At 35.4% G+C, this 14,886-nt stretch overlaps 1 protein-coding gene across 2 annotated transcripts in view; it reads left to right on the top strand.

Moving 5' to 3' along the window:
* Nucleotides 1-14,886, top strand: part of LOC120428959 (uncharacterized) — a 92,365-nt gene that overhangs the window by 35,671 nt on the left and 41,808 nt on the right. For both annotated transcript variants that reach the window (XM_052711634.1, XM_052711633.1), the window contains exon 3: nt 10,935-11,177. In XM_052711634.1, the coding sequence (XP_052567594.1) occupies nt 10,935-11,177 (243 nt within the window). The remainder of the gene's footprint in view (nt 1-10,934; nt 11,178-14,886) is intronic.

Genomic DNA, 14,886 nt, shown 5'->3' with positions numbered 1-14,886 from the left:
CATGCTAAAATGTTTTTATAACATGACTAAACAAAATACTATTGATACATTTTGAAAATTCTCCGACAAATTACGAAATCCCAAAGATTCTTAATTTAAGTCATATTCTCAATTTAAGTCATGGACATTCTTTTTTTAAACGATTCTCGAATTAAACACCCCCATTTTGTTGTGTAAATCAAGAATATGGTGTACATGTATAACAAGGTGTTGCCAGTTTTGTTTATGAATTTATTTCGATACTTAATTGAAATTTAATGCCAAGTTATTACTTAATAATTTGGATTAGTTTTTCAAACTGTAATTATTTCAAATAAAACTAAGCTTTAAAAAGCAAATGATAAACAGAAACAATGAAAATATGATTTTTTAATGATAAACATGCAAATTAATAATAAAGATAGGGATGATTTTTAAGACTGATTGCAATCTGACCTAAAATTTAAACTGATGTTGATATATTTTTCTCGCAACCTCATTTTCACCAATTTAGCTGCACCTATTAATTAATATTTGCTTCAAAAATGCAATCTGGCTACCCTGCTGGAATTGAACTGGAAACGATTGAAAAACCAAAAGGGCCTAGTTCATTCAATCGTCAGCTGTCACCTCGACAGGCGCTGTCAACCTTGCTCAAGAGTGGTTTCGATAAGGTCGTATGAATTTATTTAAAAAAATCTAGGATCAGTTTTTGATAAATATACGAATTATAAAACTTAAAAATGCTTCGAATTGTCAACTGCACGTCTTTTAAATGCTCTCTACTGGAAAACAATAAAATAATCGACATCAGGGATACCCTCTGACTCGATTCCTTAGGCAAAAATAAGTATTAAGGTTTAAGGGTCGCTTTTTATCGTTGTTGTTTATATGGGGAAAACGCAAAAATGTATGCAGAAAAACATCGTTTCAGTATTTTGCTGCCAGGTGGCGCGGGTCTTGCCCAAAATTGTCCAAGTGTAAGATTCTTGTAGGAATTCAATTCACTACAACTTTGCCGAAGGGTGCAAAACGATCCGAGATGATCCTGATTTCAGGTGATTTTTTTTTTTAAATTATTTTCTTATGTACTTCTTATAAACCCAGTATATAAGCCGATTTCTTTTCATCGCATTGCTAATAATTCATCAGGATCAACTCGGATCGTTTTGGACCCTTCGACAAAGTTGCAGGGAATTGAATTTCCTACAGGATCTCACACTTGGACAATTTTTGGCGAGACCCGCGCCACCTAGCAGAAAAATACTGAAACGATGTTTTTCTGCATACATTATTGCGTTTTCCCCATATAAACAACAACGATAAAAAGCGACTTTTTAACCTTAACCGATTTGGCTCAAAATAGGCACAGTTACTTATTATTGCCTAAACAATTGAACCAAGGGGTATCTCTTGAGATTTCCCAAAAAAAAATTTTTTTGCCAGCCTAATATATGTAATTAAAAATACAGGTATTTATAAAGTATTTTTACACAATGGACAGCGTTGGCTTATAATAAATTTCACTTTTAGATTACTGCATCAATCATATTAGAAACACAAATAAACCATAAATTTGATCAAAATATTTCGATTATTGTTAATTTTTTCTTATTCTGAAGTGTAACTGTATCTCCAGCTTTGAAAATATATCAATTTTCGTGGGAATTTAAATCATTTCGAACAAAAACAATCAAAGAGATTTTGAAAGAAGAGCTGTGTGAAACAATTTCGATAAATGGAGAGCTAGTTAAGTCTTTGTGCACTTCGCAGTGTTGCTAGTTGGGCAAATGGCAGCTTTCAGACCATCCCGGATCGTTTCCTGCAAGCTCCGGAAAGGAGAGATAAAATGAAATCATTGCAACTGTTAGAAAAATAAAAATCTTCGAAAACAAATTCTAGCATTGGAGGTAAATGCGATGTTAACTTTGAGGATGTAGTCTAATTTTGTACTTTTATATATTTTATGATTTGAGACATAACTAGTTACATGGTTTATTCAACACCTATAATATAATCAATTTTGAAACTACGCCCCTCCTAGCCGATCCGAACGGTAGGCAACTCGGTAGGCAATCTTGTCAAATCTTACATTGTTTTTTAAAAGTGAAACATGTAGTTAAACTTTCTGTCAAGCGACTGTAAAGTTTATCATAACAGATGCGAAAGTTTCACACCAAGTTACAAGCTATAATCTAATATTTATATTTGAACTTCAGCTCTGCGTAAAATTTAGAACTGAAGATAAAAAAATCTTTGTAGCTTTTTAATTATCTCTGTCATTCATTCCACTTAAGTTGAGGTGGTTTTATTGCGAATAATAACGTCTCAACCCTTTTCTATGTTCTAATGCTTGAACATTTAGTCGGAAGAATACGCAAATTGGAAAATAGGACAGCGACTTGCTAAGGATGCGTGAGTTTTCCATTAAATATAATTAAAACACGTTTTCAAATTCAAATCCATTATTTTATAATAATTATTTAAATTCTGAAAATAATATTTTCCAATTTAAATCGTGGATAGGCCCTTTGGTTTATCAACCCGAGCTTTTGTAAGTGTGCGTTTTGACGCCGCACGCCGCAATTCAAGTTGTCAAAATTTCAACCAATCAGAGTGTGGGTCCAAAATAGGTTCAACGATGTCTCCAAAATACATTCAATAAGTCCAAAATGCATCCAAAAAATGTTTTACTTGAAATGCTTATTACAATGAAATGGTTAAATTATTTTCATTTTTCAATAGTACACTTTGTTAACCATAAATTAAGGCACAAAACAATCCTGAAACGAGCCAAATTAGTTAGACCGTTTCTGAGAACCATGCGAAATGTGTTTACGCTTTGCATAGTAGGTCCAAAATAGGGCCATATACCCTATAAATATCCAAATAAGAATTAAAAAAAAAACATTTTTCTCGCTGTCTTTTTTTATAGTTGAGCTTAAGTATGACCCCTAAACTACGCTAAAGTGATTAGGAATTTTCAATTCAATGATGGCGACCAACAGAGCGGTGATGAAATATTGAAAAAATGCATTTTATGATTTAATTGACAATTAACAATTCAAATGTGACTATATTGGGGTCGCAAAACTCGAATTTGATGTTGAAAATAAGAAAAAAAAATACGATTAGTTTGTGTTCGTGATTCGATTATCCGAAGTCCCATAAAAACCTTCGGAAAATCGAACTTCGGATAATCGTGGCTTCGACACTGCGAAAGGATAGAAATTTGCGTCAGACGAAATTTTAAGTAAAATTTAATGCACGATTTCGATTTTCGTACTTCGCGTAATATTTATTTATTTTGCGTTTTATTAAATGATCTGCGAATCTGCAATAACCCAGAGAAAATTTTGATTTTAAAAACACGTGTTTTTTGTTACTTTCACAGTTACCTTTAAGAGTGTATCAATAATCTACAACTGTAGAGCAGACAAAAAAAAAAGTTATGTAAATGCATAAGGGGTTTGCATGTATTGTTTGCAAGTCATCAGAATTGTACAAATACGTTTTTTTAGAATGATTTTGGCAATTTTAAACATTTATTTGTCAAAGTTTAACCCCTAAAACTCAATTGTGTGCATTTGTAAGTATTTTTTTAATACTTTACCAAATTTCACATAAAGATAACCCTTTGGACGTTATACAAGGGGTCATATCGACTCTCCGGCACGAAACTAAAAAAAAAAATGCTTAAAGCAGGGATGCCCAACTTTTTGGCCTTACGGGCCAAATTTGGTTTTGCTAAAGCGTAGACGGGCAGGATTTTTTATTTTATTCAATGATTTTTTTTATAATTCACCAAACAACTGCTAAAGGTTGTGTTATTAAAACATTTTTTTGCAAAAAATACCTTTGAAAATGTTTGTTTTTATTGTTATGGTTTTCGAGTTCAAATCACAATAATTTATAAATTGCGGAAGTACATATAATACACTCTCCAGCGACAAAAACGACACGTTTTGGTTGATAAATCGAACATTGGAAATATTTATTGTTTTTTTTTTTCTTCGTCCAATCAGCAATTGCAGCTGAATTAACAATGACATATTTTTTTTAATGTTTATCATCATTAAACATTAGTTATTTATTTGTTTGAAACCAAAAAGGGTCAAAATATCGTTATCTCTCACTCCGCTTCAACGTCATGGAGTAATCGATGTGGCAAATGAATAGTTTGACTTAAAATTAGTGTTTTGAAGTTACTAAAAGTAGCCAAAAAGATCAGGTTTTAAGTGAATGGAATTTATACAGAACTAAAAATTGTTTTTTGAAGACGCAAATGATTGATTCTGAAGTAATTAAAAAAGCACGCGTTATTAATTACACGCGTTTAAATGGGACGCAAGGCCGTAAGTTCAATGTCGTACAGCCCATTTCAAAAATGGCTCCAAATTTTTGACATAGCAAACATGTTTAAAACAAATTTGTAACGCGAATATTTTTATTAAAAGAAGAACAAAAGAAATAAAAACAAATTAATGTAACAAAAAAGTCAAAAAAGTTTAAGAAACTTACATTGAAATTTAGTTTGAAATTTTAAAACTTGATGTTCCATTGAATTGGACGACATAGTCAATATTTTATGAAGTGTCTTAAGGGCCAATCATTAAACGATTTTCAAGGGCCTTCGGGTTTGTTCAAATATTACGTCCAGAGATTTTCGGGATTTCAGACCCCCCCCCTCCCCCCTGTCACGCACTTTTCCTATACCTTTCACATGGGCTGTCACAAACCACAGACCCCCCCTCCTCCCCCTATTCATGGACGTAATTTTTGAACGAACCCTTCGCAGGCCGGATAAAATGGCGTAGGTTGGGCACCCCTGCCTGAAAGCAAAGGAAATCAAGAAAATCCCAGCAATCTTAGTACAAGAGAGCACAGAGGCATCGAATTGCTGATTTTTTAATGTTCTGAAGCTTCTTTGAAGACTATCGGATAGTCAAATCTCAGAAAATAGAAACTTTTGACAATGAAGACAAATTAAAAGGAGTGTAAATTTGGATCCAAGGATAAACATTCCTCAAAATATATTTGAATAGTCATCCCGGCAGATCTTCATTTAAATGGCAAGTGTTAACGTTTCAGAACATCGCGCCACAAAACGAGCTAATCTGCGAAATCGAGAGTGAAAGTAATCGTCTTCAAGCTTGAACCAACAAACCGATCCAACTGGTTAGAGCATGTGACTATTTCAAGTGCGCTCGCTCGATCTAGCAGCCAAATACCGGCAAAAGAAGCCTTCTCTTCCAGCTACGTCAACTCTCCTCTCTCTGTAGGTCATGAAACCGGTACCCAGGCACTAACGACGACGTCGAGCATCATCTTCGTCTGGTTGGATAATTTCCTTCACGTAAACCGGCTTAACCCTTAAATGCCGATTTTTCGATAAAGATTTTTTTTTCTTTTATTCTTTTGCTCTCTTTTTTCAATCATTTCAATTTAGGCTGATTTTTTACGGAAACCGATAGTTTTGACCAGTATGAACTATTGTAGAATTTTGAAGAAATTAAAAGTTATCGATCATCTAATCGATATTCAAAGTATACCAAGGGTTATTAAACACTCGATGTCAGCAGCTCCCTTATAAGATAAGACTCCTAATACCCGTTTCTCCATTTCCAACGAGAGTGAAAACTCCTTGCCGTTCCGGCTGCTGATGATGCTACCGAAGTGGTTAAGAGCAACATCTCAAAGAAAAGGGAAAACTCGTCGGCGAGAAGACGACCTTCGGGAGGAGGGTGCTGGGGCTGGAAAATCCAGTCACTTTCATTGAACTGCAATCGAAACCTGATGTCTCTGTGGCGCAGCTGATGATGGTCACAAGATCTTCGATGTGCACACTAGTAACACAGTTTCACTACCGTGATCAGCCCCCCCGAGAGAAGGAAAAACCTGTTTCCAAAGCAATTTAGTTTTCTTCCGCCCTTTTCCGGTTGTTTGCTTGCTCATGGTGGTGGTGGTGTTGGTGGCAGTCTTTTCTCGCGAATGTGATTAACGCTGAAGGGTTTTGTAATTGGCCTCTCGTGCTGTGGTCAGGAAAATTGTGCGTTTTGCGAATCAATTTGCATCTTGTGAAATGATAAGATAATCGGTGTTGTTGGATTAAATTAGATTTTCTACCCTGAGGTAACTAGAGGTTAAGTCTGCTGTAATGAGGGGATAATTATGTGAGGAGAGAATCAACTGAATTATTTTTTTTCTGTTTCAAAAAGATTGAAAAAATCTACAGTCAAGCACAAATACATTAATGTTTGTCTTTGAGATGGCATAAGGTGTCATTAGTTGAATTTCCAGTAAATTCTTTAATAATATCATTCACTCAGAAGTACCACCAATCAATCTTTCAAAAATCTGAACTGACAATTCGTCGCTGTCGTAATATCTTGTCCCACGTCGCTTTTTGAAGTTCCGAGAAAAACGCGTTTTAATGTTTGACCATGAATAAACAAAAAAAAAGAGCACGCAATGTAAACAATAACAAGCAAGTATTGTTTGGCTGACCATTCTTTGCATTGTCCTGAAGTTTGGTTGAATGTGGTTACTACAGTCCCGAGTTATAATTACAAATGTTCACGATAGTCGGGCTTGTACGTGTCTCAAACGCGATTGCACGTCAAGATTGAAGCTTCTTTCATACAAAGAGTGACAACAATGTACAATTTTTGTCTGGTATTTCGATGCCTCTGTGCTCTCTTGTTCTTAGCTTGCTGGTTTTCCTATCTAGTTAGCATAAGAGAGCACATAGCCATCGATTTGTTGAAAATCTCAAAATAGAAAAAAAAAATTATATTGGCAATTTTTTAGGCATGTCAGAAATACCAAACCATTAAAAAATGAGTAAAATAATTTCCAGAAAAGTATAAATAATGCAAAAAGTTTTTCTTGGGTTCCTTATTTTTTGTTTGGCCATTATGGTGACCTACGCCTGAAAAATGGCTATTTTCGTCGATTTTCGCAAAAACCACATTTTTCAAAAAAAATCATAACTCCGCGCCATTTCAACCGAATTTGGCTGTCTTGGATGCAAATGAAGGATGATAAGATAGCCATTTTAGGAAAAAAGTTAAAAGTTTAAAAAATCTAGCCTAATATCTGAAAAGGTCGTATTAAAACTTGAAATATGGATTTGAAGGTCTCGGGACCAAAAAGCCTATGTCTGAATTTTTTTATCGGATTCCTCGGATAAAAATGGGGTCCGGTGGTTTAGTGGTTAGCGTGGTAGCATCTAAACCCCAGTATGGCCTGGGTTCAATCCCAGACGGACCCGGTGGCATTTTTCGAGACGAGATTTGCCTGATCACGCCTTCCATCGGATGGGGAAGTAAAACGTCGGTCCATTTGCGTAAAAGAGGTTTTGGGTGACTCACCACACATAACCTTCGGACGCCTAGAAATGAGCAGAAACTTGCAACAGAGCCCACAAAAGACCCGGGGGTCGTTAAAGTGGATTGCTTTGCTATGTAAAAATGGTGTAGTTTCACTAACAGGATTCGGAGATATGATTTTATGATTTTCAGTTACGAAAATTGATGTAATAATCTACCAATCAAACCTTTCGAAATTAAATTTTCTGATTGTTTTGTTTCATGGAATAGTGCAACACTTCAATATCAAATTTGTCATCTAAAAAACTATTTTTTTATGTTACTTTATGTATCAATTCATAACTTGGCTGGAAATAATTCGTAAGTCATACAGTATTTCCTAAAATTTTGACCCTTTTGTACAATAAACCATTTAAAAATGAGTAATTCTCTAAAAAAAATCAAAATTTACTCAAAAATTTTAAATTTAGTACTTAATATTTGGATGAAACTTTAGCAAGGATTTTCTGGTCGATTAGGTGTCTTTAGCCAAGTTGTAGGATATGATTTGGACATTTATATATTTCTTTTTTTCCAAACAACACATGCACCATGGGTTTTCTAAGTGCAAGGGAGTTTTGTAAAAGTAAGCATAAGTAATACTTTCCTTAAAATAACCCTACAAAAAAAATCGAAAGGCTGGAAAAATTTCCAACATTCACAAACCTCTTTATGTTTGAATGTTGTGAAGAATACGTTTTCCTCAGCGGAATCTAAGGCCGTTTTGCTAACAAAAACTTCAAAATTTTATTAGAAATGGACGTGCAAACCGTTGAAATCATTCATACAAATCACAAATTTTGTTTTTCTTCGTCTTGTTTCTGACTAAAGTGCTTTGGAATGACCGCTTAATTACTCTAAAGTGAATTTTATTTTTTTAACCAAGACCATTCAAAATTTATTTTAAAATGGGGTGGCAGGACTAGAATTTGATGTTTAATGAATGAAAAAAAAATAAAACTATTTTTTTGTTAATGATTCGAATATCCGAAGTACCATATAATCTTTCGGACAATCGAGGCTAATCGGGTCTAGGTATTTTGATTCCTAATGATTTCAAAACAGCTGGACTGGTGAAAAACGCATTTTAAAACACTTTTTTAATTGAAATGTTAAAACCATGGCTTTTTTATTTAATTATTTTGTTATAATTATTTTTTGTTTTGTTTGATTCTTTAAGACATATGTTTTACTTAAATGGTAATAGCTTCTGACAAGGTTGCCAGATACCCATTTTCAATACTTACTTTTATGCAGAGACCAAAGATGCAAAATGGACATAAGGAATTGAACACCCTCACGGATCACATTTGTGGTAATTCGTCAATGTCAAATTCATTTCAAGACTGTTTAATCAAGATCAGCCAATCACTGCATCCAAACTGCTTGTACCATTATTGTGGAATATTATTGTGCCTCCCCACTTGTGGATCACGTGAATTTAACTCATATTTTCACAAAAAATATAAATTCGAATCATAAAAGGAAAACAAAGCTTAATGTTCATTAGTTTTAGAGCTTGAAGTCAAAAAAATTCTCATTGGTTTACGTGTTTATTTATTAGTTTATATGTTAATCTTATTGATATGCTGTTTCGGTTAGTTCAACTTTCGACAGCCGGCAGTCTAACCTTGAACTGTTGTTTCGTTATTTTTAATTAAACTCAATGATTGAACGGGAGTTGTCTTGACAGCAACATCAGATGTTTGCCTTGAGAATAATAATTAAAATCAAAAATAGTCAAACGGGAATAGTCTCGACAGCAGCATCCGATTGCTTGCCTAGAGAATTAAAATAAACCCCTTAAGGGGTTACATACATGTAAAAATCTCAAAAAATCATATTTCCGATTATTTATTAAACCCTTCAAAAGATTATTTCCAATCACTCCTGAAAGTTTCACAAAGATATTTCTTGATTTAAGTGAGTCGAAGACGATTTAAGTTTAAAGTTTTGCCATGCGCAAAGCGAACCGTCAAACTTTGTGAGCGTTTTCTCAAAACACCGAGTTTATTTACGGGTGCCACGATATCTTGAGATGGGATGGGCCAAATTGGTTGTGTGCATGACGAAACCCGATTTGGAAATTTAGGTTTTTAAAAAATTACAAAAATCAAAAATTGTTGATTTTTTATTAAAAAACAGAAAAAAATATTTTTATCTTGTTTTAAAATAAACTTTTTGAGAATGGGCCTTCGTCATGCACACGGGACCCGTTTAGTGAGTCTTCACCAAAATTTTGATCCGATTTGGTCAAGGCAGTGTTGAGATATCGTGGCACCCGTTATTTGAAACTGCTAACTTAAAATAGCTATATCTCGGCAATGGTACATCCAAATGTCTTCATATTTTTTTTGTTAATAGAGGAAAATGTATATTTTAATGCCCCACTAATTTAAAAAAAATCAGTGTGTGCCCATACCAACCCTTGACATTTTTGCCAATTTACATGTATGTAACCCCTTAAACACATTATGCCATTGGTCGCAACGCTAACTTAGAGTGTATCCTAGACCTAACACCTTTCCAAAAACCGTCCAACTCCAAGCGAAACTAACTTGGAGATTTTCCCTTGTCCCTGGTGCGCGGTGGAGATGGGAGCAGCCGGCAAAGGACGGCTGTCATGGTGGTGAGAATCTGGTTCAGGTGGAATTGGTTCTTTTCCCAATTATCAATTCCTAGGCAACTTGGGCTTAGACAATCATCACATTGCATGGTGAAATTGAAGCGAAGGAAGCTAAATTTGGAAACCTCTGACCCACAAAACTAATATCCTGTTGCGCATCACTTCAGAAAATGTATGATTTCAGATTAATAAATTTCTGCTTGCACGCCCCTTCTTGGTTTACCTCCTTCCTCAGCGATATAATCGCCATAAAGTCACCAGTCCACTTTCTACGCAAATATCTCCGTGTAAGTACACATCGTACATATCTTCAAGGGGGGCGGTTACGGAGGACCATCCTTCAATTGCAACAACAAGATTCAATTAATACCCTGCGGCGACCATCTCAGCTACGCTCAAGTTGTCGATGCGTCTAAAAAGGCGGTGCGTGTTGTCCAACTTTAAATAAACCGGTTTTGGTTGAGATGTGGTAAAACTTTGTCATTTGGTTTGTCCTTATGTGAATTGTGTTAAAAAATGGATTTTGGTTGAATTTTACCATTTTTATTTACTTTGATTATTTTTGGTTACTTAACAACTCATTTCAGTCAAAAACATTTCTAATGTTTGGACTTCTTATATCTTGGACCAGGTGCCAAATTCGTAGCTGACAAAAAGATTAATGCTGTTCACGTTTTAAAGCATGGAATCACGTGAAACCGCAATAAATTGCTCCTCTGACAGTTTTGGTAATTTTTTCTTCTTTCTCTTTTCCTCCGAGTTGGAGGCTGTCAATTACGTCAAGTACCCATAATAAAACTTTCTCCATGTGAGGAATTAAATTTAGTGGTTTTTTCGACAAGTGTGAAATTCAATATTGATGGGTTCAACGACTTCAAAACAGATGATCCTTAACCCTCATAACAGTAAACATGATTGACAAAGCTTTCAACTAATCCTCCTAAATTCCCCTCCCTCAGATTTCGAGCCAACATCCCCGATCGAAGAGGTCACGACGGCGCTGCACGACAAAACGGTCAAGTTCATGCTGACCCACGACGTCAACATCCGCATGCCGGAGGTGATGTTCGACGGTGCCATCTTCCGCATCGAGCCACGGTCCATCGAAGGAAACGGCATGCTTGCCAAGCTGGAGTTTGTGCCGCGAACGGCCGTCCAGGCCCGGGCCGATGCCACGCCGAGGATTCTCTTCAAGAAGATAAGTGAGTATGCGTTCCGAATGTTAGGTCTATAATTTCACCTTTTTCATGCTTTCACGCTGATTTATACTCGTTTCATGTAAGTTTTCAAACTGAATGTCAACACGTTGAAAAGCTATCAATTATTGATATTTGTAATATTTAAGCACATTTCTCTTATGCATTGCTTCTTAAAAATAAATATTAGCTTTAAGAATGCTTAAAAGCAAAGATTCTTGCAAGAAAATGCTTTTCTGCTAGCATAGCTAAAAAGAAGTTGGCTCGTAACATATCGTTGTGATTGCGCTTTGCTAACGCTCGTCGATTCTGAGCCAGATATGGTTAAATATTGCCACTTTTGTGCAGTCTTGTGAAAACGACCATTTTGGTTGAAATTAGATAATAATGACGTTTTGTTAAACTCAACAAAATCTATCATATCTTGCATCATTGTTTGTCCATAAAAACGCTATACAATTCTGGCAGCCCGTACAAAAATTGTTTGACCAGTAAAATCGGTAATTCGTGAATGATGAAAACTTTTTAAAAAATAAATTAATTACACGCTCAAAAAAGACCATCGAAAACTTATTTTTTTTATCTATATAAATCTCTGTGTCCTATGATTTGTGTTTTTGCCTTCCTCACCTTACTGAGGAAAGGCTATAAAATCACTCAAAAAATGAACTTTTTAATAAGACCTCCAAGACCTACCTTCATTTGTACATATCGACTCAGAATCACCAGCTGAGCAAATGACTGTGTGTTTGGCTGTATGTAGACATGTGTACCGAGTCAATGTCACTGGAATATCTCGTCGCTGGCTGAGCCGATTTTGACCGTATTGGCCTCATTCGATTCGTCTTGGGGTCCCATAAGTCCCTATTAAAATTTATAAGATTCAATGAAGCACATCAAAAGTTATGCTTAAAAAACTGATGCATATAAATTTCACAATTTGCAAAAAAGGGTGGTTTTTGCATTTGTTGTATTACGCTCCATACATTTTTTTAAAATTTGAATGAAAATTTTTGTTACTGGAGGGAGGGGGTCTCAAAATCCAAATTTGGCTAACGTAACAAAAGAACGATCCCAAAATAATTATTTTTTTACCCTCTCCTACAAAACCTGAGTTCAGATTTCTGAATGTTCACCTACCCTTACCGCCCAGCATTATTTTTTTAGTTCAGTTAAAACTCCAAAGTAGATATTTAAACAGAAATGGCGCCAAAAACTTAACCAACAATATTTCTTATTTTATTTTAATATTTTTGAAATTTAATATGAAACACTAAGATATTTTTTTTACAAAAAAGAGCATCCAAGTGTTCAAAAATTTCCAAAGTTCTAGAACAGTTTCAAATCAGCTACAGCATAAAGTTTGAACCGCAGCAGAATAAAATTCAAGTAGAACCCTCTTCCAGACTCAAAAATTATACAACTCTATAATTCATGTATTTTTTCCGTTATCATATATTTTTTCTCCCTGAATGAGGTCACAGAACAGACATATTGTCAAAATATTAATGTTTTACTAATTTAACTGAAAATTATAAAATTTTATGCTGCCACTGCAATTTGAAAAATGTTACTGGTATGTAACCTTATGCCTGTTTATACATAAATTTTTTTTAATTTGAAGAAAAAATATCAAATTTAATGAAAAGTTTTGGAATTTTTTTCTGATTGAGCGTTTGAATCTGTAGTCTATAAAAAAATAAAATAAAAAAAATAAAGGAAATACTAAATTCCGCTGTTATTACCGATTTAAGCAGTCCTACAAAATAATCAAACTACTTTACAAAACAAATTTATCGATCGTATTGTAATGCAGTGGACTCTATCTGTGTCGGTATCAAACGAACTGTCGATAAAAAAAAGGTATTGACAGCCAGAGACTATATTACGAATACGAATTTTATTTAAATTTAATATGATTGAATTTGCTAAAGATCAGTTCTGCGTGAGAAGCAAAGACATGTGGTTGTAGGGACGTGAATTCTTGATTTTTCATGTATATTTTTATTTCTTTTGTGTCGCTGTTCGTGAAGTCGATTGAGGGCAGCGCGCCGCACGGTTGCTTCGCAGGATCGATCGTGTTCTTTGGCCGTCCGTTTTCTCGCTAGCCATGACACTATCAATCCTTCCTTAATCATCGTAGATCGGAAGTCATTGCAATTATTAAGAGCAAGTCCACTAGCACCTGGGCTAAATATATGACCTCTAGGTCAACGGGAAGTAAGGCAAATCAGGACACACAACTAAGGCAAATTTTTTATTTTTATTTTTTCAAAATTCTAAATGCATCTGAAAGGGCTAAATGAATCAAAATGATGGGTGGAGCATCCCAACAGGTTAAACTCAAAGGAAGTTATTGGCATTTTAGTGAGTCAGTAAAAGAAAAAGTGTCTATTTTATATGTTAAACTGCCCTGTCCCAGATGAGCCCTATAAGTTGCAGGTCAAATTGAGTTGATAGCTGGATGGAACACTTTTTTATTTGAGTTTGAAAATTGTGCAATTTTTACCCCAAAATCACTCCCATTTCAGTACTTCACTTTCATTTTGTTGCATTTTTTAGCCCTTTCTGATGAATTTTGAATTTTGAAATTTCATTGAATTTTGCCTTCGTTACTGCTTTTTTAAGATTTTTTATGTTTGGCCCTACTTCCCTTTGACCTAGAGGGCTCACATTTGGCCAAACGACGTCTCAAACAAAGGAGTACACCATATTCTTGATTTACACAACAAAATGGGGGTGTTTAAATCGAGAATCGCTTAAAAAAAGAATGTCCATGACTTAAATTGAGAATATGACTTAAATTAAGAATCTTTGTGATTTCGTAATTTGTTGGAAAATATTTTGTTTAATAATGTTATTTAAACATTTTAGCATGGTTTTGGAGCACCTGGGATGTTCTATTCCATCCGAAACTTCCGGAAGTTTTGTGCAGCAGGCTAACCGAAGAAACAAGTTGAAGATTCAAAATTTTGACAACGGATCCTACCCAGACAGCTTCAGTGAGTGCGGTAGGCTACAGTGCATTGTTGTAACAAATTATTGGGATGATCTGGGTCATCCAAGGACTCCCTGGAGTCAAGACCGGTGGGTCTACCGCCGTAACAAGCAAGAGGTCGACAGATTTTGACCCCGGAACATACCCGCATAGCTTCAGTGAGTATGGTAGATTACTTTGCTGATGTGTTGGGCTGTCTTGGTTCATCCAAGGACTCCCTGGACTTAAGATCTGTGGGTCAACCGCCGTAACAAGCAAGAGGTCGACGGTTTTTGACCCCGGGACATACCCGCATAGCTTCAGTGAGTACTTTACTGATGTGTTGGGATGTCCTGGGTCATCCAAGGACTCCCTGAAGTTAAGATCTGTGGGTCTAACGCCGTAACGAGCAAGATGTTGACTGATTTTGAACCTGGGACTTGCCAGCATAGCTTCAGTGAGTATGATAGACTACTTTGCGGTTGTGTTGAGATGTTCTGGATCATCCAAGGACTCTCTGGAGATAAGACAGACCATCAGATCTTAACTCCAAGGAGTCCTTGGATGATCCAACACAGCCCAACACATCAGCAAAGTAATCTACCATACTCACTGAAGCTATGCGGGTATGCCCGGGGTCAAAATCCATCGACCTTTTGCTTGTTACGGTGGTAGACTCACAGATATTGACTCCAGGGAGTCCTTGGATGACCCAGGACATCCTAAAAGATCATCAAA

This window comes from Culex pipiens, chromosome 1, assembly GCF_016801865.2.
Source record: "Culex pipiens pallens isolate TS chromosome 1, TS_CPP_V2, whole genome shotgun sequence".
NCBI classification, from domain to species: domain Eukaryota; kingdom Metazoa; phylum Arthropoda; class Insecta; order Diptera; family Culicidae; genus Culex; species Culex pipiens.
This window is presented reverse-complemented; position numbering and strand designations above follow the sequence as displayed.